This window comes from Narcine bancroftii, chromosome 1, assembly GCF_036971445.1.
Source record: "Narcine bancroftii isolate sNarBan1 chromosome 1, sNarBan1.hap1, whole genome shotgun sequence".
Classification (NCBI taxonomy): domain Eukaryota; kingdom Metazoa; phylum Chordata; class Chondrichthyes; order Torpediniformes; family Narcinidae; genus Narcine; species Narcine bancroftii.
Genome location: NC_091469.1, coordinates 118131842 through 118155677, shown reverse-complemented (window position 1 = coordinate 118155677; position 23836 = coordinate 118131842). Strand labels below are relative to the sequence as shown.

The window sequence follows — 23836 nt, the reverse complement described above, 5'->3', positions numbered from 1 at the left end:
AAAGTAGAAAAAGGTGCAGAAGCTTCTTCAACTTCTCGTGAATTAAAGCAAATTTTAAATTTTTTTCAACAATCCATGGAAGTGTTAACTGATGAAGTAATGAAAAATGGTGATAAGATGGAAAGATTAATGCAACAGATGGACACTAGATTTGAAATAGTGGATGGAAAAATTAAAGGAAATGAATTTGAGATTCAAAATCTTGAAAATGAAATGAAGAAAGCACAAGCAGAAGCAATGGCTAAGCATGATCAGTTAATGCAAAAGATAGACATTTTGAAAAATTTTAGTCAATGGAATAATATCAAGATAGTTGGACTTAAAGAAGGTGACGAGGGTCAAGACTTGAAAAAATTTCTGCAAGGGTGGATACTAGAATATTTGGGTCAGGTTGCATTTCAAGGTGATTTGGGGATAGAACAAGCCCATAGGGCACTGAGACCTAAACCTCAGCCTGACCAAAGGTCCCATCCAATACTTGTCAGATTCCTTCGATATGAAGAAAGAGAGAAGATATTGGAGCTGGCAGCAAAACAAGCTAAAGAAAGACAATCACCTTTGATTTACAATGAAAATAAGATTTTTTAATCCAGATATAAGTTTTGATTTATTGAATAAGAGAAAGGAGTTTAATCTGGTTAAAGATGTATTGTGGAAAAAAGGCTATGCCTTTATTTTGAGATATCCATGTGTTTTGAAAGTATTTATCCTGTGAGGGAGGAATAGATTTTTTACTAAGCCTAATGAAGCAAAAAGTATATGCCGATTCATTGCCTGTTAAAAATCAGCAGATGGTTGTAGATAGTTGATTATATAACGGAGGGGTTTTGCTATAACTAAAAATACATAGAGTTTCGAGAGAGTTCAAAAGAGGAGGAAGGTTTAACCTATATTGTGCGTGATCTAATATATTGGATAAGATTAATGGATTAAAAGGTCTGTTGATAATCTTATAGTAAGGGATGGTATGATGTTTCAAGTGAGTTAGTGAGGAATATGATGCTGACTACTAGGCTATCAGCTTTGTATCCCACAGATTAGGGTGATAGAGATGCTTTAACATCACGTGCCTCTGGAGTTTTTCCTTATCTTTCTTTTTTCTTCCTTTCATATCTTTTCTTTTTTTTGATTCTTAGCCTGGACACTTTATAGATGTAAGATATTATATGGGGAGGGATGGGAGATGGAGGGATACAAGTCTTAATTTTGACATCTAATGGCAGGGAAATTGTCATTTATTAATATTAATGGAATTCAGAATCTGATAAAGAGAAAAAGGTTATTTAAATTATATGAAAAAACTAAAATAGATGTGACTTTTATACAAGAAACTCATTTAACAGAAATAGAACATATGAAATTAAAAAGAGATTAGGTAGGAGGGGTATTCTCTTCTTCATTTAATTCTGAAGCTAGAGGGTAGCGATATTAATAAATAGAAGTTTACCAATTGAAATATTGGATGTAATGACTAATAAAGTGGGGAGGTATGTGATAATAAATTGCAAAATATATTTTGAATAATGGACCTCGGTGAATATATATGCACCATTTACAAGATGTTTTTATGTAGTTAGGTCATGCAAATGGGAAAATAATTATGGGGAGACTTTAATTTAACCTTTGATTCAAAGTTGGATACATCAGGAGGAATTATGGTTAAAAATAAGGTGAGAAAGGATGTGAAAAATTTTATGAATGAAATTAAACTTGTTGATAGTTGGAGGAAGATGCATCCTGATATTAGAGATTATTCATTTTATTCTTATAGGCATAAGACATATTCCCGTATAGATAGGTTTTTAATTGCCTCTCAACTTCAGACAAGAGTTTATAGTATTGAATATCAAGCAAGGATATTGTTTGACCATTTACCTTTAGTTATATCAGTTTTACTGGAGGAGGAGCAAAATATATAGATTATAGATTTTAATACAGCATTGCTGAAAAGGAAAGATTTTTGTGACTTTATAAGGCAACAGATAAAATTTTTTATGGACCTGAATGAACATTCTGTAACTAATAATTTTGTGGTATGGGATTCTTTGAAGGCTTATTTAAGAGGACAAATAATACGTTATATGGCTAAGGTTAAAAAAGAATATATGTCTGAAGTTAATCCTTTGGAAAAGGAAATAATAAAGATGGAAAAAATTGCAAAATTGAGGGAATGATGAACAAAGGAAAATATTAGATTTAAAGAAATTGAAATTAATACAATACAAACACATATGAGTAGAGAGGGATACAAGATGAACCTGACAAAAAATATTACGAATTGGGAGATAAGAGCACAAAGTTTTAGCATGGCAATTGAAAAGTGAACAAGTATCGAGAACAATAGTAGCTGTAAAAGAAGATTCAGGTCATCTTAATTACAAAACACAGGGTATTTGATGGGTTTATGAAATTCTATAGGAAATTATATAAATCAGAATCTTTGAAGGATGGGGATAAAATAGATGAATGTTTGTCCAAAATTACCACAGTTAAGTATAGAAGAGAAGACGGAATTTAAAAATCCATTTACAGTTACAGAATTATATGATATATCGATATCTTTACCAAACAATTAGGCTCCAGGGGAGGATGGTTTCTCTCCGGAGTTTTATAAATAATTTAAAGAGTTGTTAAATCCGATATTTATGGGGTTGTTAGATCAAATGGAAGATCTTTGGAACTTACCAGAGTCATTTAAAACTGTGTTAATAACAGTTATTCCAAAAGAAGGGAAGGACCTTTTGCTTCCATCTTTATATAGACCAATTTCACTATTGAATATTGATTATAAAATTTTGTCCAAACTAATAGCTAATAGGGTAGCTAAATGTTTACCTAAAATTGATTAATATGAACCAAACAAATTTTATTAAAAAATAGATCAGCAGATAATATTGTTAGATTTTTAAGTTTAATAGATATAGATTAGAAAAGAAAAATACCATCAGTGGCTTTAGCTTTAGATGCAGAAAAGGCATTTAATAGATTAGAATGGGATTATTTATTTAAAGTACTGAAGGTTTTTGGAATTCTGACAAATTTTATAAACTGGATAAGAGCATTTTATAATTCTTCAAAGACTAAGGTGATTACAAATAGGCAAATATCAGAATGTTTTTTGTTGGAAAGATCATCTAGACAAGGATGTCCCAATCTCCATTTTAATTTGCATTAGCTATAGAACCTTTAGCTGAGGTGATTAGGTCATAATGAGATTGAAGGCTTTAAGATACATGATAAAGAACATAAAATTAGTTTTTTTGCAGATGATGTAATATCATACCTCTTAAACCCTGAAAGCTCGTTACAAAAAGTAAGTGATCAATTGGCGGAGTATGGTTTATTATCAGGTTACAAAATAAATATTGATAAAAGTGAAGTGATGCCAATGATCAAGACAGACTATGTTCAAGTTAAGAAAAGGACAACATTTAAATGGCAGATTGGTGCAATTAAATATTTAGGAATCAATGTTGATAAGAATTTAAATAAATTAAACTACATACATTTATTGAGGAAAATTAAAGAACATTTATTAAGATGGAAAGATAAGCCAATTTCTTTAATAGGATGGATTAATTGTGTGAAGATGAATATCTTTCCTAGAATACAATACCTTTTTCAATCTTTACCAATTTTTGTGCCAATAATGTTTTTTCAGGATTTAAATAAAAGTGTAAGAAGATTTATTTGGAGGGATAAAATGCCTCAGATGACATTGGAAAAATTAACATGGAAATTTGATCAAGGGTTACTTTGATTGCCTAATTAAAAAAATTATCATAAAGCAGCTCAACTTAGATTTTTGTCTTCTTGTCATCAGACCGATGAAAAGATTGCATAGGGCAAATTGAAATGAGTAAAATAGGAGAAAGTAATTTTGAACACATTTTATATAAATGGCATGAGAGATTATTGAAAGGAAAATCAGATACCAATTTTGAAGCATATGGAACGGAATACATGTAGAAAGAGGAATGAAGAATTATCAATTGGCTAAAATGATATTAAATCAAAATCCTTTAATTCCTTTTACGGTTAATGATCGTTATTTTGATGTTTTGTATAATTGTGGAATTTTAAAAAGGGATTGTTTTTTGGGATTTTTAAAATTACTTTTGATCAACTGAAAGATAAGTATAATATACTATATAATACTATTTTTTCTTATTATCAACTTAAATCATATTTAAAAAGAAAATTAGGGAAGAATTTTAAATTACCAAAACAAAGTCTATTTGAATATCTAATAACGGATACATTTATTGAAAGATTTATTACTAATATGCATCTCAAATTACAAGAGACTATTCAGAAAAAGGATTTATTCAAATCCAAATCCAGATGGGAAAAAGATTTAAATACATAAATTCAAGAAGTATGGTCAAAATTATGCTATGAAAGTGTAACTAATACAATTAATGTTAGATATCAAATGGTACAATTTAATTTTTTACATCGATTATATTATACTCCATACAAATTGCATGCACTTCATTCAAATTTTTCGGATCAATGTTTTAGATGTAATAAAGAAATCTCCCAGCACGATCCGTAACCACAGATTGTATCTTAACAGGAACTTTCTTATTAATCAAAATAGCAGCTCCTCTTGCTTTAGAATTAAACAAAGAAGCTGCCACTTGACCTACCCATTCCCTTTTTAATGTTCATTCTTAGTTAAATGGGTTTCCTGTAAAAAGAGCAATATCAACCCTTAATTTTTTTAAAATATAAGCCAATACCTTCTTCCTTTTAATTAGATTATTAACTTAATTTATATTAAAAGATACATAATTTATTATGACCTGTCATATTCAAATCTAAATATCAAAGAAATCTCGCCACTCATCGCACTGGACTCCTGCCCCATAAAGATACAAATAAATGTGGCATCTCCAAGAAAGAAAAAAAAAACCCCAAAATTAAAAAGTACCAGTTTTTAAAAAATCAGTACTACTTCCCTCTACTATCCAGGAAGTGGCCTTCGCCACAAAGCAGCACGCAGCTACAGAAGGAGAAGACAAAACATACCCCCCTGCCCCAGATAGAATACACATAACTTCAATTGAGATCTTTATTGACTTGATCATCATCAATCTCCACCAGCTCTTGATGCTTTGAGAATTGTTGCACATCCTGGGCCTCCTGATCCTGGTGAAATGAAAGCTGTTGAGCAGATTGACCAAACTTGAAGTTTGATCTTGTTTAAAATTTGGCAAAGAATTTGCAAATTTCAAAGCCTCTTTTTAATCATTGAAAAACTGTGATTGATTTCCTCCAGAGAAAACTTTAAGTATGGCTTGGTAGTGAAAAAAAACTTGTATCCTTTCTTCCATAAAACAGATTTTGCAGGATTAAATTCCTTTCTTCTTTTAACAATTGACCTACTTAAATCCACATATAAAAAACTTCTAATTTCCCACTATTAAAGGACCTTGTTGTTTTCAAGCATTCTGAACTTCCAATCTTAATATCATTTCTTTATATTGATAAAATAATCACCCTATCAAAATCAAATGTGGCGCTTGACCAGGAAATTATTTCTTTCTATTTGTTTTTTGTGGTCGATCCAATTCTAATCTATGAGGAAAATTTTCAGGATCCATAATTTCGAGAATCCATTTTGAGAAAAATTGTACTGAATTGGAGCCTCCACCACTATCCCTGGCAAGTCATTCCAGGCACCCATAACTCTGTGTAAAAATCTTACCCCCGATGTCTGCCCCTAAACTTGCTTCCCTTCACTTTGTACACATGTCCTTTGGCACTTGCTATTCCTGCCCTGGGAAACAAGTGCTGGCTGCTCATCCTATCTATGCCTCCCATAATCTTGTAGACCTCTATCAAGTTTCCTCTCAACCATCTACACTCCAAATAGAAAAGTTACAGTTCTACTAACCTTGCCTCATAAGACTTGTTTTCCAATCCAGACAAAATCCTGGTAAATCTCCTCTGAATCCTTTCCATAACTTGCACATCCTTCCTAGCCAGAACTGAACACAATACTCCGCAGAGTGTGGTCTTACCAAAGATTTGTAGAGTTGCCACATGACCTCTCTACTCCTGAACTGAATCCACCTATTAATGAAGCCCAGCATCCCATAGGCCTTCGTAACTATCCTATCAACCTGTGCAGCAACCTTGAGAGATGTATGGATTTGAACCCCAAGGTTCCTCTGTTTATCCACACTCTGAAGTAACCAACCATTAACCCTGTACTCAGCCTTCTGGTTTGTCTTTCCAAAATGCATCACCTCACACTTATCTGGATTGAACTCCATCTGCCACTTTTATATCCAACTCTACATCCTATCTATATCCTCTTGTAACCCTCTACAACCTTCAGCTCCAAACACAACTCTTCCAAATTTCATGTCATCTGCAAACTTGCTGACCTATCCTTCCACCTCTTCATCCAGGTCACTTATAAAATCATAAAGAGCAGGTGTCCCAGAACAGATCCTTGTAGCACTCCACTAGTCACTGACCTCCAATACTTTCCTTCCATTACTACTCTCTGCTTTCTTCCTACAAGCCAATTTTTTATCCACACAGGCAATGATCCACTGACCCCATTCCTCATTACTTTCTGAACAAGTCTCTTGTGGGGGACCTTGTCAAATACCTTGCCAAAATCCATCTACTGCCCTACCTTCATCAATTTATTTTGATACCTCCTCAAAAAACTAAATTAGGCTTTGAGGCATGTCCTTCCCTTCTCAAAGCCATGCTGACTTTCTTTGAGTAGACTGTACTTCTCCAAATGCTCATAGATCATATCCTTAGGAATCCTGTCCAATAGTTTGCACACCACTGATGTAAGACTTACTGGTCTATAATTCCTAGGATTATCCCTATTACCTTTTTTAAATAAGGGGACCACATTTGCCATTCTCCTTGTTTTTTTGGATTTTTTTTTTGCTTTTGAATCTACATTCATCTTTCCCTATCTCAGACAAATTAGCATCAACCCATCCTATTCGTCATGCTACTAACTATAATCAGGTCCAAAAACCTCCCAATATCTCCAAAATTTAAAGCTCCTATTCCTGCAACACCTCTTCAGTACATCAGATAGTTAGTTATTTGTAGAGGTTCAATTGTTGAGAGTATTAAAAAAGTGTAGGTAGGTTTTTGAAAGATGCATGATTAAGAATTGACAAAAATTAGTTGAGATTTGGGTTGATCAGCCACACTGAGTCCATGAAGCAGGCTGGCAGAGGAGGTAGTTAAGGCAGGACCTATTAGAACATTCAAGAAACATTTAGACAAATACACGAATGGAATAGGTTAGAGGTACAAAGGCCAAATACAGGCAGATGGGACTCGTGTGGGTGGGATATTTTGTTCATGAGTCGGGGGGGGGGAGTTGGGCTGAAGGGCCTGTTTCAATACTCTATGACTCTAATGGTTGAAAGCTTGAAGGGCCAAATGTCCTACACAATTTTTTTTAAAGTAACACATACAGCACGGTAACAGGCTATTTCAGCCAATGAGTTCATGCCGCCCAATTTCACCACATTAACCTTCACCCCCCAGAATGTTTTTTGAACAGTGGGAGAAAACTGATACTCACACAGACATGGGGAGAACATATAAACTCCTTACAGACAGCAGAGGATTTGAACCTTGGTCTGATCCTGATCGCTGCCACTAAAAAGACATTGCACTAACCGCTATGCCAACCGTGCTACATATTATTTTCTTTCACACATCTTTTCCCTTTTTCTCCCCTTTACACAGCAGTATATGACCAGTAATGCACAGATTACCAGTGAAGTCAAATTAATCTCTTTTGTGGCTCCCTAAAATCTGATCTTTGCTCACTCAAATTATAGCATGAAAGTGAATTCCAACCTCTGGCTGTCATCCCCACCTCCAGGATATTCTGAAGCTGCTCAGTCACATTCTTCACTCTGACAATGAGGCAACAAATATATGAATATTTCCTATCGTATTAAGTTTGACAGCAGAAAGCCTCCCAGGGTTTCCAAAAACCTGTCTGCTTTTTCTTTTAATAAAGTGATCCAGTAGTCACCCAGACCTCCTCTGCTTACACTGTCAATCCTTGCCGTGGATATCTCCCAAAACACCCACAAAACACTCATATTCAAAGATGAATAGCCATAATGTCAGCACTAAAATTCAGAACTAGAGTTTTTGCAGCTGACAGCAATTCCTGCATCTTTGCTATCTAGAATACAGGAGGTATCCTGGAGTTCATTCTAGGCAACTGACTTACAGTGACCATCCCTAATTCTATGGGAGTTTAACTCAACATGAAAAAATGGAGAACCAGAAAATAAATGCTTTTCCTTCCTTCAGTTTCAAGGAAGCCACCTTCTTACACAGTACAGCATCTTACTTCAGGTATTCACTAAACCCTCCTGTATTTAATAATTTCCCAAGTCCCAAATCTTCCCTCACTGTTAATAATTATCATGTTTTAGCCAAATTCATGAGAAAACCTTGTTAACTACTGATTCAGATGGAAAGAAAAATAAAAATTAAATGGTCAACAGTGTTAAATAAAAAACTTAACTCAAGACAGATCAATTTTTTTAAACTCTTAAAATTCTCCCAGTCATCCAATTCTCTGAATTAGTTTGTGGCAATTCTCAGCTCTGGAATTGTTTACCTAAATATTTTTGTTTCCTTTTCCTCCAAAATATACATTTTAACAATCTTTTGGTCATTTATCCTAATACGTACTCGTAGTTCAGTGTTAAGGTTTGTTTGTTAACTCTTCAATGAAGCATCTACATTTAAAGGCACTAAATACATGGCTGCACCCTACATATTTAACCTTATCTTGAAACGCATGATCGACCATATAGACAAAATGACAGTCAGAATATAATTTTCAAAAAGAAGCTATTATTGATCTTAATAACCATAAAACAGTTTATGGCATGGAAACAGGGCATCTCGGCCCTTCAAGTCCACGCCAGTTCACTCAAACAACTCTGCTATATCCCTCTGACCACTCTCCATCCATAACCCTTCAACCCCCTCCTATCCATGTATATCGAGCCTCCTCTTAAATCAAAGAATTGACTCTGCCTCAACTATTTCCTCCGGAAGATTATTCCATTCAGCCACCACTCTCTGAGTGAAGAAGCATCCTCTAATGTTTTTCCTAAAATTTTGCCCCCTTACCCTCAGCTTGTTTCAACCTCCCCTGCTCTCAGCGGGAAGAGTCGACTTGCATTTAGTCTGTCTATTTCCTTCATAATTTTAAACACCTCTATCAAATCCCCTCTCAACCATCTATGTTCCAATGAATAAAGTCCTAATCTCTTCATTCTTTCTCTGTACTCTAGGTATTTTAAGCCATGCAACATCCTTGTAAATCTTCTCTACACCTTCTCCACCTTATCTATATCCTTCCTATAATTTGGAGACCAGAACTGAACACAATACTCTAAACCTGGCCTCATCAACGCTTTAAACAGTCACAGCATCAGTCACAGCTCCTATACTCTATGTTATGATTTATGAAGGCTAGCATACCAAATGACTTCTTAACCACCCTGTCAACATGGGAATCCACCTTCAAAGAATGCTGCACCATAACTCCAAGATCTCTTTGTTCTTGTGCATTCCCCAATGTCCTCCCCTTTACTACACGTCCTTTTTTGATTATTTTTTTCAGAAATGAAGCACTTCACACTTCTCTACATTAAATTCCATCTGCCATCTTTCAGCCCAACTCTCCAAACAAACCAAATCCCTCTGTAATCCCTGAAAACCTTCCTCACTATCCACCACTACCCCTATTTTTGTATCGTCTGCATATTTACTTACCCAGTTAACCACCCCATCATCCAAATTATGAACAGGGGACCTAGCTCCGATCCTTGGCTCATCACAGGCTTCCATCCTGACAGACAGTTGTCCACCACCTCCCTCTGCTGTCTCTCCTCCAGCCACCTTTGGACCCATCTTACTATTTCTCTATTAATCCCTAGTGACTGAACCTTCCTGACTAACCTTTCATGTGGAACCTTATCAAAAGCTTTGCTAAAATCCAGATAGACTATAACAACTGCCCTACCTTCATCCACCTTTCTTGTCATTTCTTCGAAAACTCAAGAAGGTTCGTCAAACGTGACTTTCCCATCACAAACCCCTGCTGGGTGCTCCTGATCAATCCCTGCCTATCCAGATATTTATACGCACCATCTCTAAGAGTACCCTCCATAACTTTTCCTACCACCAAAGTCAAACTTACAGGCCTATAATTACTTGGCCGACACCACGTGCCATTTTTTAAACAATGGAGCCACATTAGCAACCCTCCAATCCCGCGGCATCACCCCCTCCTCCAGTGATCGTTGAAAAATCACGGACAGTGCCTCCACTATTTGCTCCCTGACCTCCCTTAACGACCTGGGGAAAATCTCACCTATCTTAGCACCTTTCAGATCTATTATTTTGACTGTTTGATATAATATGGTCTTCTAAAAGCGTGGATAATTTCTGCTCTACATTTGGCTGGATCTGCTGAGCATCTGACAGAATTCCTTCATCTCAAACTTGTTTTCATTTTTTCCTTTCTTAGTATGGTACTGGTCTCAGTAACCATGCCATCGGTATTATTCAAATCTTCAGAATCCACTCTCTTTTAAGATTAGTATCATTCACAATTAGGTGTTTAAATTAGACACATGAAATAACTAAAATCTCGATCTGTCATCATCTTAGCATCACCGACTGCTACTGATACGAATCTCGAGATGTATCCCTCCATTTTCTCTCATCCTTCAGAGCCACATTAAGAGAGTTTGAAATTTTGTTCGTCTGGGTCTGGATTTGGTAGCAAAAAAGAATTTACATTATTCCTAAATATATGGCGACTACTGACTCTCCATCAAGAGCCCAAAAGGAATTGCATAGTCATTTTCATTTTTTGCTTCTAACAATGTCAATATGTTGGACCCGCGAGGATAATGAGCTTCGCCCACCCATATCCGCCGATTGCTATCGGCATCTCTCCAATAGACCGCAGGTCTCTTCCCTGCCCCTGTCAAGCGCAGCGTTGGGCTCCGAGCACACTGCAAGTTTCAACGCCCACCAGGTAATAACAGGCATCTTGCAATAATGCACACGCAACGCGCTCCTGAACATCCAGAAGGACACGACGACCCACCAGAACATCATTAAAACGAGGTAATTGTTCGCCACCCATTACTCTCCATGGAAATAATCATGAGGGCGTACGATTAGCTGACAAACACCTACCCACACCATCACAGTGTCCGATGCAAGAGCGGAAACAGATCGCCTCCGCTGAAATGGCGCCCAATCACAGGCAGGTCACGTTCAAGCAAGCAGCGCTCTGATTCGTCGATGAGAGCTTAGCCCGTATCCGGGACAACGGAGGCTTTAAAAGTCTCTATGGTAACGACTCAATTTGCTAGCTTGGTACCATGCAGGCAAGTATTTGAAGATTACCTTTCTCCGTCCATATAAAAACACTTCTTTCACATCCGGGGGGGGGGGTCAAGAATTATTTGCTTTCTCTCTGAGGTGACAGATGTGGGAACAGCAGATGGAGCCAGAAGGTGTTAGATGGGATAGGAGGTTGATGAAGGTGTGAAGTCATGCTTTCCTGCCATCACTTACACGGGGGTATGTGGGTGCACCAAGTATCTGGACTGGAGCTCTTGCCATGACTCAGTTTGTGATGGACTGTTTCAGGAGAAAGGGTGTGGATGATTTGATGATTTCAGATTTATTGTCAGAAGACATACATGGCATCACATACAACCCTGAGATTCTTCCCCCCCACCCCCCCCCCCCCGCAGGCGAGGCAGAGCACCCACTTATGGGGTGGCACAATTAGCACAGCGGTTCGCGCAACGCTGTTGCAGCACCAGTGATCAGGGCCGGGGTTCAAATCCCACACTGCCTGTAAGGAGTTTGTACTTCTCCCCGTGACTGCATGGGTTTCCTCCCAGAGCTCTAGTTGCCTCCCACTGTTCAAAACATGCCAGGGCTTATAGGTCAATTGGATGTAATTGGGTCAGTTACTGTGGTGTATGTCTAAATAATTTAAAAAAAAAATATATAAAATGTATTGGTAGTGCAATAAGTCTGTAATCAATGTACACATAAACAAATAAAGAAATGTAAACAAACTGACAGTGCAATACAGAGAGAGAAAAATAAAACTCCTTACATGAGTCCCTAAGTGAGTTTGTTGTTAAGGAGTCTGATGACAGAGGGGAGCAGCTGTTACTGAACCTGGTGGTGCGAGCCTTGTGGCACTGTCGGACTCTGGCTTTACCTTACTCTTAGTTTAGTCTATGTGTGGTCTGAGTCCAGCGTGTTCTTTGAATGAAGTGATAGGAGAAGGTATTCGGTTCAACAGTCAGTTTATTACACAGCACAAGAATAAAACTTAATATAGCTCTGGTTCAGTCATTAGTTCATAGGTCACCTGCACAGTGAGCTATTCCCCAAGGCTGACTCCTATTGTCCAGTTGGCTCAGTTTATATAGATCAACCTTATCATACAGAACAAAAGTTGTCTTCCTTTGCTAGATCTTTTTGCATAAGGGTTATCACAAGTCATCTCCTGTTTTGCAGATATCTGGGGTGTAGCACTCCCATCTTAATCCTCCAGGCCAGACTATCCTGTTGATTTGATCAGAAATTAATTCATCCCCAGATATTTCTATTCACCATTCTGTTCCTGTCTGGCCAATTTCTGCTGTTCTCTTTAACACCTACTCATGCCTTAATCTTCCTCCTAGACTGGTTTCCATTCCCTTTGTTTCTTGCAGGACATTCTTTGTTCTGGTCTGGCCTGTGTCTCCTGTGCTACTCAACACCTCCTTCAGTTTGAGCATTCCTCCTAAATCATTTTATGCATTTCCTCTCCCTGTATTTTGGGAGCAGACCATTTTGCTCAGCCAACTTTGCTCCATGCTGTGATTGCCACTTAATCACATTCCACTTTTTCCCTGAACCATGCAGTAAATATAAAATTATTAATTAATCATTTCTTTCATAATGTTTTAACCCCTAGATTCCAACAGTCCCCCTTTTGGTCTCATGAAACTTATTCGGCCGAGACCTCAGGAGTTATTGCCAGGATCGGCATTTCTGACCCCTGTAGTCATTATACTCTTGGGAGGGCAGTAGGGACAAATACATGGCTTGGGGTCTGGGGATGGCTCTCTGTGAAAACGCTCGTTGAATCAGGCACTGGAGGCAGGGAAGGATGCACGGGATCAGGATCAAAGCCAACACCACCACTCCAGCAACTAGCATTGCAGTCTGTATCCATCCCCAGTCTCCAGAGAACAAATTTCCTAGCCATGAGCTGCCCCAGGGTCGCCAGGTCTGAACCGGGACATGAGCTAATTTTTGCGAATGCCTGAGGAAATCTCCTTTACTGCTTGCCCATTGTCATCGATTTTTAAACAACAATTAGTGAGATTCAATTTCCCACACACTCCCCCTTCAGTGGCTAACAAGTAGTCTAATGCTAAGCGGTTTTGAAACACCGTGGCCCTAATCTGTTGCTGCTCTTCTGCCAACAGATCAAGGGCTGTGGCGGTGTTATTGGTGATAATTTCCAAAATAGCTTGTAAACGAATCAGACGGTATAACATGTAAATTGGAGTTCGATATCCCCAGGACCTATCCTGGGCCCAAGTGGCAGGTCCATAATAAGAAATAATGCGCTCTGGAGGCCAATCCTCTCCCCACTCACCGATCTTTAAATCCCTCTTCTGGCGGAGCCCCTGATATATATGCGCGGCTAACTGATGGGAGTCATTCTGGGGTAAAAGCACAAATTGTGGTTGAATGATACTTATACAGCACGTTCCCCTCCAGTCTGGCTCCAAAAAAGTGTTTGCCATATTCCCACAAATCCAATATAAACCCTCTGGGGCAAATCCGTGTGGAGAGGGATGAGCCCACAATTGTCTGAGTGAGGGAACCCCTTCATATGGATTATCCCCCGTACAATTCCATACTACTTTCCCACGGGAGTTATCTGTTATAGGTCTGCAATTTGCTTCATTCTGTGGGGCCAGGAACCACCAGGGTCGCTGAGGATGCCATCGAGGGAACTTCCCCAAGATTTTAACCCTTGTGTACCTCGAATCTCCTTTATAATGATTGCCTTGCTCCTTCCTGATACATTCCTCCCCTAATGGGTGATTCGCTAAATGCCATGTCTGGCAGGGGCGCGTCTCATCTGCCGATCCGTGAAAACTCATCAACTCCCACACTTCCAGGGACTCTCCGCTTCATGGCCATGACCCATCTCTTGTGGGTCCCCCACATACCCAACAGTTTTTTACCCCCAAGAGTTCTGCCGTAGTTTGGCAAAGGTCTACCCATCTATTGTCACCTACTCTGTGAGTGGCTGCCTGGCATTTAGCGTTGGCATAGATATCCCCCTTATCTCTGTCCCATACATATGGTTGTTTTCCATTTTGCCACATGGGTTCCCACTGAATCCTCTGAATGGGTATTGAGCCCCCTTTCTCCTTATCTCGGTCTCCCTCCGGGGCACAAAACCATGTTACTCCTTGGGGACAGCGGTCTCGATTTGGCATGGACTGTAACGATCCCCTCTTGAATTTAACATCATACACTCATCCATTATGCACACACTTATGTCCCGTGTGAGTCCCCACACAGTGTTCAGGAAAGTTAGTCTAATCAGCAAAGTACTGTTCTTTTTCGTTATGCGACCCCCAGGCCGAGTGCAAACACTTCGTACAGTGGTTTTCTTCCCCAGCCCCTTCAAGGGTTCGGAACACCAGTACCCATAGTCCCCACATAGTATTCATCCCAGCTCCCTTCATTGTTTTGATGCCAATAAATTGATTATACCGTCAACCACTGATATATAGTCACCGTAGTCCAATAGTCTCTTTAAAAAGGGACGTGTTAAGTGTTCTTAGTCTGTGGTTTCTTCACAGAGTCCCAGTCATCTCCGTTCGAATCTGTTCCAGTGTCCGTGTTGGTGGGTCCGTTGCTGCACACTGACTTGAATGATACCACGTCTCGCCTTTTCCCTGTAGTCGAACCGCGTGGGACGTCCTCTCCACCACTCTGTAGGGTCCTGTCCACCTGGGCTCCAACCACTTTCTCTTGATGACCTTTAGCAGAACCCACTCCACGACTGATGGTGTCGGTGTTTCCCCTTTTCTGTTGGGACTGGTGACCTGTTGTGAAAAATCTGACACCAGAGCCATTAGTTTATCATAATAAAGCTTGCATCCCATTGAACTTACCTCATTCTTCGTAGTCTGAATTCCGGCTCCCGGTCCCGGAAACTGGTGCCCCGTTTGTAGTTCATATGGAGTAAATCCTGTCACAGAACTTACCGAACTCCTTATTGACATTAATGCCAGGGGCAACACATCCACCCAATTTAGTTTGGTCCGTGCCTGTACTTTCCCGATCTTACCTTTTATTGTTTGGTTCATCCTCTCCACTTTCCATTGGGATTGTGGATGGTACACTGTTCCAAAGGCATGTTTCAATCCCAACATTGGTTCTACCTCCTGTAGATCGTTATTCTTAAAATGACTTCCATTATCGGACCTAATTTTTCTAGGAAATCCGTGTCTCGGAATATGCTGGTTGATCAGGAATTTACTTACCGTCCTTGCATCTTCTCTTTTGGCAGGGATTGCCTCCAGCCACCCTGTGAACACATCTACTGCCACTAAGAGGTATCGATAGCCACTTACCCTCTCAATCATGTCCGTATAATCACGTACAATTTCCTGCCCTGGTAACGGGAACTGTCCTTCATGTGGCTTTACAGTCGCCTTGACATTGAAAGTTATACATACCTCACACTCTCTAATATGGTTCTCCACCATCGCCGGCAGGAAGGGGTGCCACCAATGTATCAAATACCTTATCATCTGCTTCTTTCCACAGTGTGTTAGCCCATGCGCCTCCTCGAGGAGGGGTTTCATGAGTCCAGATGGTAAAACTGGCCTCCCGTCTATCGATCTCCATAGTCCTTGATCCTCGGTTGCCCCCCTTTCCTCCCATACCATCCTTTCCTGAGGTGATGCCTTTGCTTGTTCCTGTATTATTACTTCTACCCTACACGGTGGTAATAAGTCATGTGCTGTTCTGTCTGCCTGTATCATAATAAACTGAGGGCCATATCCTGCTGCCCTTTTAGCGGCCATGTCCGCTTCCTGATTTCCCCGAGCCACCATCGTATCTGTTCTATCATGTCCTTTACATTTAAGAACTGCTAATGCCCTTGGTATCAGGAGGGCCTCAGCCAGTTTCCTAATGTCCTTCTTGTGTTTAATTGGGGTCCTTGCTGCTGTTAAAAACCTACTTCTAATCCATTGACTAAGCTCAACCTGTATTTTCCCTACCACATATGCCGAGTCTGTATATATATTGACCTCCTTCCCTTCTGCCCATTCTAATGCTGCTATCATTCCCTGTAGTTCTGCGAGTTGTGCTGACTCCTTTCCTCTCACTGTCCCTGTAATGATTTCTTCAAATCCTCCTGTAGTTTTTCGTACCACCGCATAGGCAGCTTTCAATCCATCTGTGGGGTGTCTGTAACAACACCCATCAGTAAACAAGGTTTCATCTGGTTCTCTTAAGGGTGTAGCCTGTAAGTCAGGTCTTATTTTAATATCCTTTACTACCCCCTTCTCACAACAATGTGGTTCTCCCTCTCCCATATTGTCTGCCATGTTAATGCCTTCATGGGTAAATGTAACATTTGGAGCATTCAGGATCTTTTCTAGTCTCGTCTGCCTTAGCGAAGTCATTGTAAATGCTGTCGAGGTCACAAATGCTACAATACTATGTGTTGTTAATACCGTCAGGCCATGTCCCATTACTATGTGTGCCACCTACCTTTTGCAGGGCTTTATGCTCAGGGTTATTGGTGTCCCCTACTAGGAACTAATTACTGAGGATGCTAGTGTTGGTGAAGACTCTGGAAGTGATTTTCCTATTGGAGGATTTTGCAAGGACAACAAAGTTCTAAGAAGTGCAGGTCTCAGATGACATGGGATTACTGTTCCTTTGTAGACCAAGAGTATGTGTCAGCTCTGAGGTCTTCAAATATTCTACTTGTCAATTGAACAACTGATATATTGAAAACAATATAACTTAGTGAGACTAGAACTAGAGAACATAGCCTTGGGGGAGTTGATTTTGGACAGAGATGAGGAGGAGCTGCCTTTCCCAGAGAGTCATGAATCTGTGGAATTCTTTGCTCTAGGAGGCAGTAGAAGACACCTCATTGAATATATTGAAGATTTAGTTATATTTTTGCACAGTAGGGAAATTAAGGGTTATGATGCAAAGATAGTTAATAGAGCTGATTCCAAGACCAGGTCAGCCATTCTTATTGAATGGCAGAGCAGGCTTGATGGTCTACTGCTGCTCCTATTTCTGATCTTCTTATTAAATAGATTCTAATTTAGAGGATACGCTTCAGTATTTCCAGGAGTTCACCATTGTTTGAGGGCAGTGCACGTGCATGCACATATGAACACACAAATGTGCATACACACAACAATAACCAAGCACACCACCAGGCTGAGGAACAGCTTCTTCCCAAGGGCAGTGATAATACTGAACAACCAAAGGAACTGCTCACACCAACCATCCAAGATTCTCATGTTCATGAAACGATATTTTTTTTGAATATATGAATACTTGTCCTGCATATATATTGTTTGTTTGTATATGTTTGGTATTTGTTTGGTTGTGTATCTGCATGTTTTTCACTGGGGACTGCAATCAGATGACAATAAACTTGACTAATATTTTAGACATAATTGGCAGAGAAATGGTGGGTGTAATTTATCGCCCATCGATCGCCACAGTAAGGCACACAAAATACAATGATCAATAATGACTTCTTATGGAAATTAATTTCTGACTTGAACTGTGCCTGCTTAGTTAAAACTGATTTCTTATGTTCATAACTATCAAGATAACCACAAATATGTTGGGAGCAACAAAAGTGCAATATCTCTTATCCTTTATTTGTCATAAATGCAATTTAATACCCTTGGGAATATTCACATGCACTTGTGACATTTAACTTTATTGTTGGGAGAGATAACTTGAAAACCAAAACCTAAATACTTCAGAGGGCTGTTAATCTGTGTAAAAAAATCCCACTGACCTATTTTCAGACATTGATCTGAAATATTGGTAAACAAGAACTTGGCAGAAACTGGTAAACTGAAACCACACAATGAGTTGGAGAAACTCAGCAGGTCAGGCAGCATCCAACATAGACAGTCAACTTTTCAAGCCAAAAACACTTCATCAGTAATAGTAAGAATGGGGGTGATGCCTGAATAAAAAGGTGAAAGAGGAAACGGAGGACAACAAGCTGGCAGATAATAGACGAATAAAGCTAAGAGGGGTGAAGGGGAAAAAAGAAGCTAAAAGGTGATGGGGAAGATGCAGAAAGATGCACTCTGACAGGAGAAAGGAAGGCAAAGGAATATGGGCTGAGGAAGGAAGGTGTAGGTAACAAAGTGGAGGAGGGGAAGAAGAGAAGGAGGAATGAGATAAGGGAAAGCGAGTTGTGGGGGGTTGGTGTTGGTGGGAAGGGGCTACTGGAAATTGGAGATCGACATTGATGCCGTCTGGTTGAAGACTGCCTAGATGGAATATAAGATATTGTTTCTCCTGTTTAAGTATGGCCACAACCTGGCAGTACATTAGGCCATGTCAGTGTGGAAGTGAGGAGTGGAATTAAATTGACTAGCCACTGGGAATTCATTGCTGTTGCCATAGATAGAGCGGAGGTGCTCAAAATTAATTCGATTTATGTGTTAGAATACATCCAAAATGGGTGGCAAAAAAGATACAGTATGTTTTTTAAAATATTTTATTTATAAAAGAAAAAAGCAATAACCACAGTTAAATAACAGAAATATAACAATTTGTTAAAATTTAAAATGGTTACAGAAATATAAACTAAAAAATAACTACAGAAAATCCTACAAAAAACCCAGCCCCCCCTCCAACCCTAACACTATTCCCTCCCTCTATCCTACCTCTAAATCCCCTACTCCCTAACAAAGAAATAAATAGCAAAAGAGAAGGAAAAAATAGATGAGGAGAACACCCAATGTCATTCATTTACTATATGATAAGGATACCCAGCAGCACTCAAGACCAGTCTTAAATTTTCAAATTAAAATAATCCAAATATGGGCTCCAAATCCTTTTAAATGCATAATATTTATCTCTTAAATTATGTTATCTTCTCCATTGGAATACACAAACTTATTTCCAAATGCCGTCTTTGTAAATTAAGCTCCATTTTATCTTTCCATGAAATAGCTTGCCACTGCTAAAGCTAATATCAAAAATGCCATTTGAAATGTATCTAATTTATGTATCAAGCCCATTTGACTAACATCTCCAATGAAAAAGATCTTTGGATCTAAATAGAATTTTATTTTTAAAATGTTTTGTAAATAATCTCTTAATCTATACCAAAAACCCCTAACTTTATTACAAGACCATAGTGAAGTGTGTAACAGAGTTCTGTGTTGTGTACTGGCCTATGTGTAGTGTGGTTTTATGTTAAAAAGTGACATTTTACCTTAGAGAGCCAAGGCGAAGGTGGACTGCTGAGAGAGTGGGAGATGGACTGAGCAGGTGCAGATAATGAAAAAAAATTTCTGGACTTAGATGATAAACCACCACTGGATGGTGCTGTGGAGTGGAAGAAGGCCCAGAGCATGAGTCATGGTCTGGAGGACAGTTTAGAATGTTGGGATTTCAAAAAGGATGAACATTCCGAAGGCAGCCAGAAGGATCCGGACCAAGCCAGTTCCTCTCTCTACAAGCAACACAAGACAACTTCAAATTTTGTGCTCTCTCTCTCTCAAAGATCTTTTGGCTTCAGTTTACCAAACAAACTGAATTTTGTTTCTGATCTTTTCTTCGGTTGAGATCGAAGTTCTGTGAGCTGGTTGGAAATATAACTTAGACTTTAATTAGATATGTTATATTTAGGCTGGGGAATTTATTAGTTTTACGCTGTTATAGAAATTTGCATAGTAACCATAGTAAAAGGGAGGATTTTGAATGGAAGTTTGAAGGTGAATTTTTGTTAAGAAAGTAATTGTTTGTCTTTATCCCTGTGCAATATGCCTTCTTTGTGGTTGCTGGTTTGATCTTGTAACATAATTTGGGGGAATTGTCTGGGATCAAACCAATTTGGAAGCTTTAGGGGCGATTAATTTAAAAGTGGTTAATTTAAAAGTGGCTAAAATATTAGAACTGATGGTTATAGATAGCAAGTTAAAACTTCTTTCAGTAAGAACTGGAATGAAAAAAAAGGAAATTGTCCGAAAGTTTGTTAAGCACTCTGTAGGAAAGGGGGTATTTGAAGAAGCTGCATTAGAACAGTTTCCAAAGGAGAAAACTTCAGAGGAAGTAAAGTTGGCTTTGAGAAAACCAGAGTTAGAGGAAAAAAGAGAGGCAGAAAGGAAATCTGAATGGGAAGCAGTAAGGCAGGCAAAAATGGAGGAAAGGGCAGCCGCAAGGGAGGAAAGGGCAGCCGCAAGGGAGGCGAGAGCAGCCGCAAGGGAGGCGAGAGCAGCCGCAAGGGAGGCGAGAGCAGCCGCAAGGGAGGCGAGAGCAGCCGCAAGGGAGGCGAGAGCAGCCGCAAGGGAGGCGAGAGCAGCCGCAAGGGAGGCGAGAGCAGCCGCAAGGGAGGCGAGAGCAGCCGCAAGGGAGGCGAGAGCAGCCGCAAGGGAGGCGAGAGCAGCCGCAAGGGAGGCGAGAGCAGCCGCAAGGGAGGCGAGAGCAGCCGCAAGGGAGGCGAGAGCAGCCGCAAGGGAGGAGAGAGAGAAAGAATGGAAACATGAGCTAGAACTAGCAAAATTGAGGCAGACCCTAACCCAAGGAGAGGGAGAAGCCCAAAACCCATGTGCTGGTCAGGAGGAGAGGTTTCTAGTCAGTAGAGAAGTGAGGTTAATTCCTCCATTTGAAGAAGCTGAAATAGACCAGTATTTTCAGCATTTTGAGAAAGTAGCTGTAAACTTAAAATGGCCACCAGACCAGTGGTCACACCTGCTACAAAGTGTTCTTAAAGGGAAAGCCCAACAGGTGTATTCATGTCTCACAGTACAACAGGCAGCTGATTACAAATTTGTAAAGCAGGTTATACTCCAATCTTATGAACTAGTTGCAGAGGCTTGTAGACAAAAGTTCAGGAGTTTAAAAAAAAGCAGCAACCCAATCTTGCCTGGATTTTGCTTATAGGAAGGTTGTGTGTTTTGATCGGTGGTGTGCTGCAATGAAAGTAGAAAATAATTTTGATTTATTGAGGGAAATCATTCTGATTGAGGAGATTAAAAATTGTGTTCCTGACGATATTCAAGTATACTTGGCAGAGAAAAATATAAAAACTTGGCAAGAATTGGCTAAATTCACAAAGAAATATGCTTTAACCAACAAGTCTAAGTGGACACCAGGGAAAACTTTTCAAAGGAATACTGCTGATAATCCAAGTAGAATAGAAAGAAAATCTATAAGAGAGGTTAAAGGAAGAGAGGAAGAGAAATGGGTGAAGGAAAATTTTTCGAGTGTTATTTGCCACTATTGTAAGAAGCCGGGGCATATAATAGCAAATTGTCCTGTACTGAAAAAGAAGAAAGAGAAAGGGGTGGTACCAACTGCCTGTGTTCAGAGTGAGAAAGTTAGGGATATTTTTAAACCATTCATGACTGAAGGTTTCATTTTGGTTAAAGAAGGATCCAATCAAGTGCCAGTTAAAATCCTGCGGGATATTGGAGCAGCCCAATCGCTTGTATTAAGCAACGTTTTGAATTTTGGTGAGGAGACCAATACTGGAGATGTGAATTTAATTAAAGGCATTGGTGGTGAAGTAGAATCTATACCTTTGCATAGAACAGTGATGAAATCAGACTTAGATATTGGCCCGGTAACGATAGGGATAAGATCAAGTCTGCTGGTGGATGGAGTTTCTCTTTTGTTAGGGAATGATTTGCAGAGGGTAAAGTCATACCTGCAGTGAAACTCTCAAGTAAGCCATTGTTTTATGAGTCCAAAAAGGATTTGGAAATCTACCCTGCGTGTGCCATTACTAGAAAAAAGGTAGAGGTAGAGAAAGTCTGTGATGATCCTGTAGTGGAGGCAAGCATTGAGAACAAACCTAAGGATCCAGCTTTTCTGTTGTCAAGAGAAGAATGAATAGCCAGACAAAAGCATGATTCTGATCTTGCTGGGATTAGAGATAAGATTCTGTCTTACCAGGAAATTGAAACTGTGCCAGTAGGTTACTTTGTTCAAGATAGAATATTGATGAGAAAGTGGAGACCACAAGTGATACTTGCCAGTGAAAACTGGGTGGTAATAAGGCAAGTTGTAATTCCCAAAACTTACAGGAATGAAATATTAAAGTTGGCTCATAGTACACTTTTAGGAGGTCATCTTGGAATGAAGAAGATGGTAGAAAAGATAAGGAAACAGTTTTATTGGCTGAAATTAAGAAAGGATGTTGTGTCAACTGGTGGGCAAGCCTAATCGAGGACCACCAGTAGCACCTTTACAACCCACCCCTGCTTTTGGGGAGCCCTTCTGAAAAGTGATAGTGGATTGTGTTGGCCCATTGCCAAAAACCAAAGCAGGAAATGAATATTTGTTAACACTCATGTTCACAGCTTCAAGGTTTCCAGAGGGTATTCCCCTGAGAAACATTAAAGCAAAGACGATTGTGAAGACTATGCTAAAGATTTTCACACTTTTTGGCCTATCAAGGGAAATTCAATCAGACCAAGGGAGTAATTTTATGTCTGAAATATTTCAACAGGTGGTGTATGAATTGGGAGCCCATCAAATTGTGTTGTCTGCCTATCATCCTGAAAATCAAGGGGCCTTGGAAAGGTTCCATTTAACTGTGAAAAATATGATGAGGGCTTATTGCATGGAAAATAATAAGGATTGGGTTGAAGGAATCCATTTGTTATTGATTGTTGTTAGAGAGGCTTTAGTCCATTTGAGTTGGTGTTTGGTTATGAAGTCAGGGGTTCATTACTATTGTTGAAGGAACAGTGGATACATAATGATATACAATCAAATCTGTTGGATTATGTTTTCAAATTTAAAAACAGATTACATCAGGCTTGCGAGATTTAAAAACTGCTCAGGGAAAAATGAAAATTCTTTATGATCAAAAAGCAAAAATTAGGGCCATTAAACCTGGCGACAAACTATTGGTTTTGTTTCCAATGCAGTCAACCCCTTTGAGAGCTCAGTTTTCAGGACCAGATAAGGTGAAATCAAAAATTAACCAGGTCACCTATGTCATTGAGACACCTGATTGTCGAAGAGAGACACAGGTCTGTCACGTGAAGATGCTTAAAACTTACTTTGAGAAAATGACTGAGGAGGAGACTAGGATTCCAACCAAGGTGCTAGTTATAGAGGAGGTGATAAGTTTTATGGAAGGTCATGGAGCACAGAAAGTGATAAGCCCCAGGCTGGAAAATTTTATAGTTTTGCAAAACTTAGAAACCAAGTTAATGCATTTGACTAAATCAGAAAGGGAAGAAATGAAGACATTACTTATGAAATTTAAGGATATATTCCAAGATGTTACAAGAAGAACTACTGTGGCTTGTCATGATGTGGAGTTCAGTGCTGCTAAGCCTATTAAACAACATCCTTACTGAGTTAATCAGGAAAAGGACAGATTGTTGGATCAAGAGGTGGATTATATGCTCAAAAATGACATCATCCAAAAATCAAGTTCAAATTTGAGTTCACGCTGTTTTCTGGTGCTTAAGCCAAATGGCTCAAT

At 39.3% G+C, this 23836-nt stretch overlaps 1 protein-coding gene across 4 annotated transcripts in view; it reads right to left on the bottom strand.

Annotated features, from left to right (window-relative positions):
- tnpo1 (transportin 1) overlaps positions 1–11296 on the bottom strand; it is a 164707-nt gene extending 153411 nt beyond the window's left edge. For 2 of the 4 annotated variants that reach the window (XM_069936994.1, XM_069937003.1), the window contains exon 1: positions 11248–11293. In XM_069936994.1, the coding sequence (XP_069793095.1) occupies positions 11248–11256 (9 nt within the window). In that variant the 5' untranslated portion in view covers positions 11257–11293. Of the gene's footprint in view, positions 1–11247 lie in introns of all 4 variants that reach the window. The other 2 variants (XM_069937016.1, XM_069937015.1) reach the window with 2 other exon arrangements.
- Positions 11297–23836: the final 12540 nt, after the last annotated feature.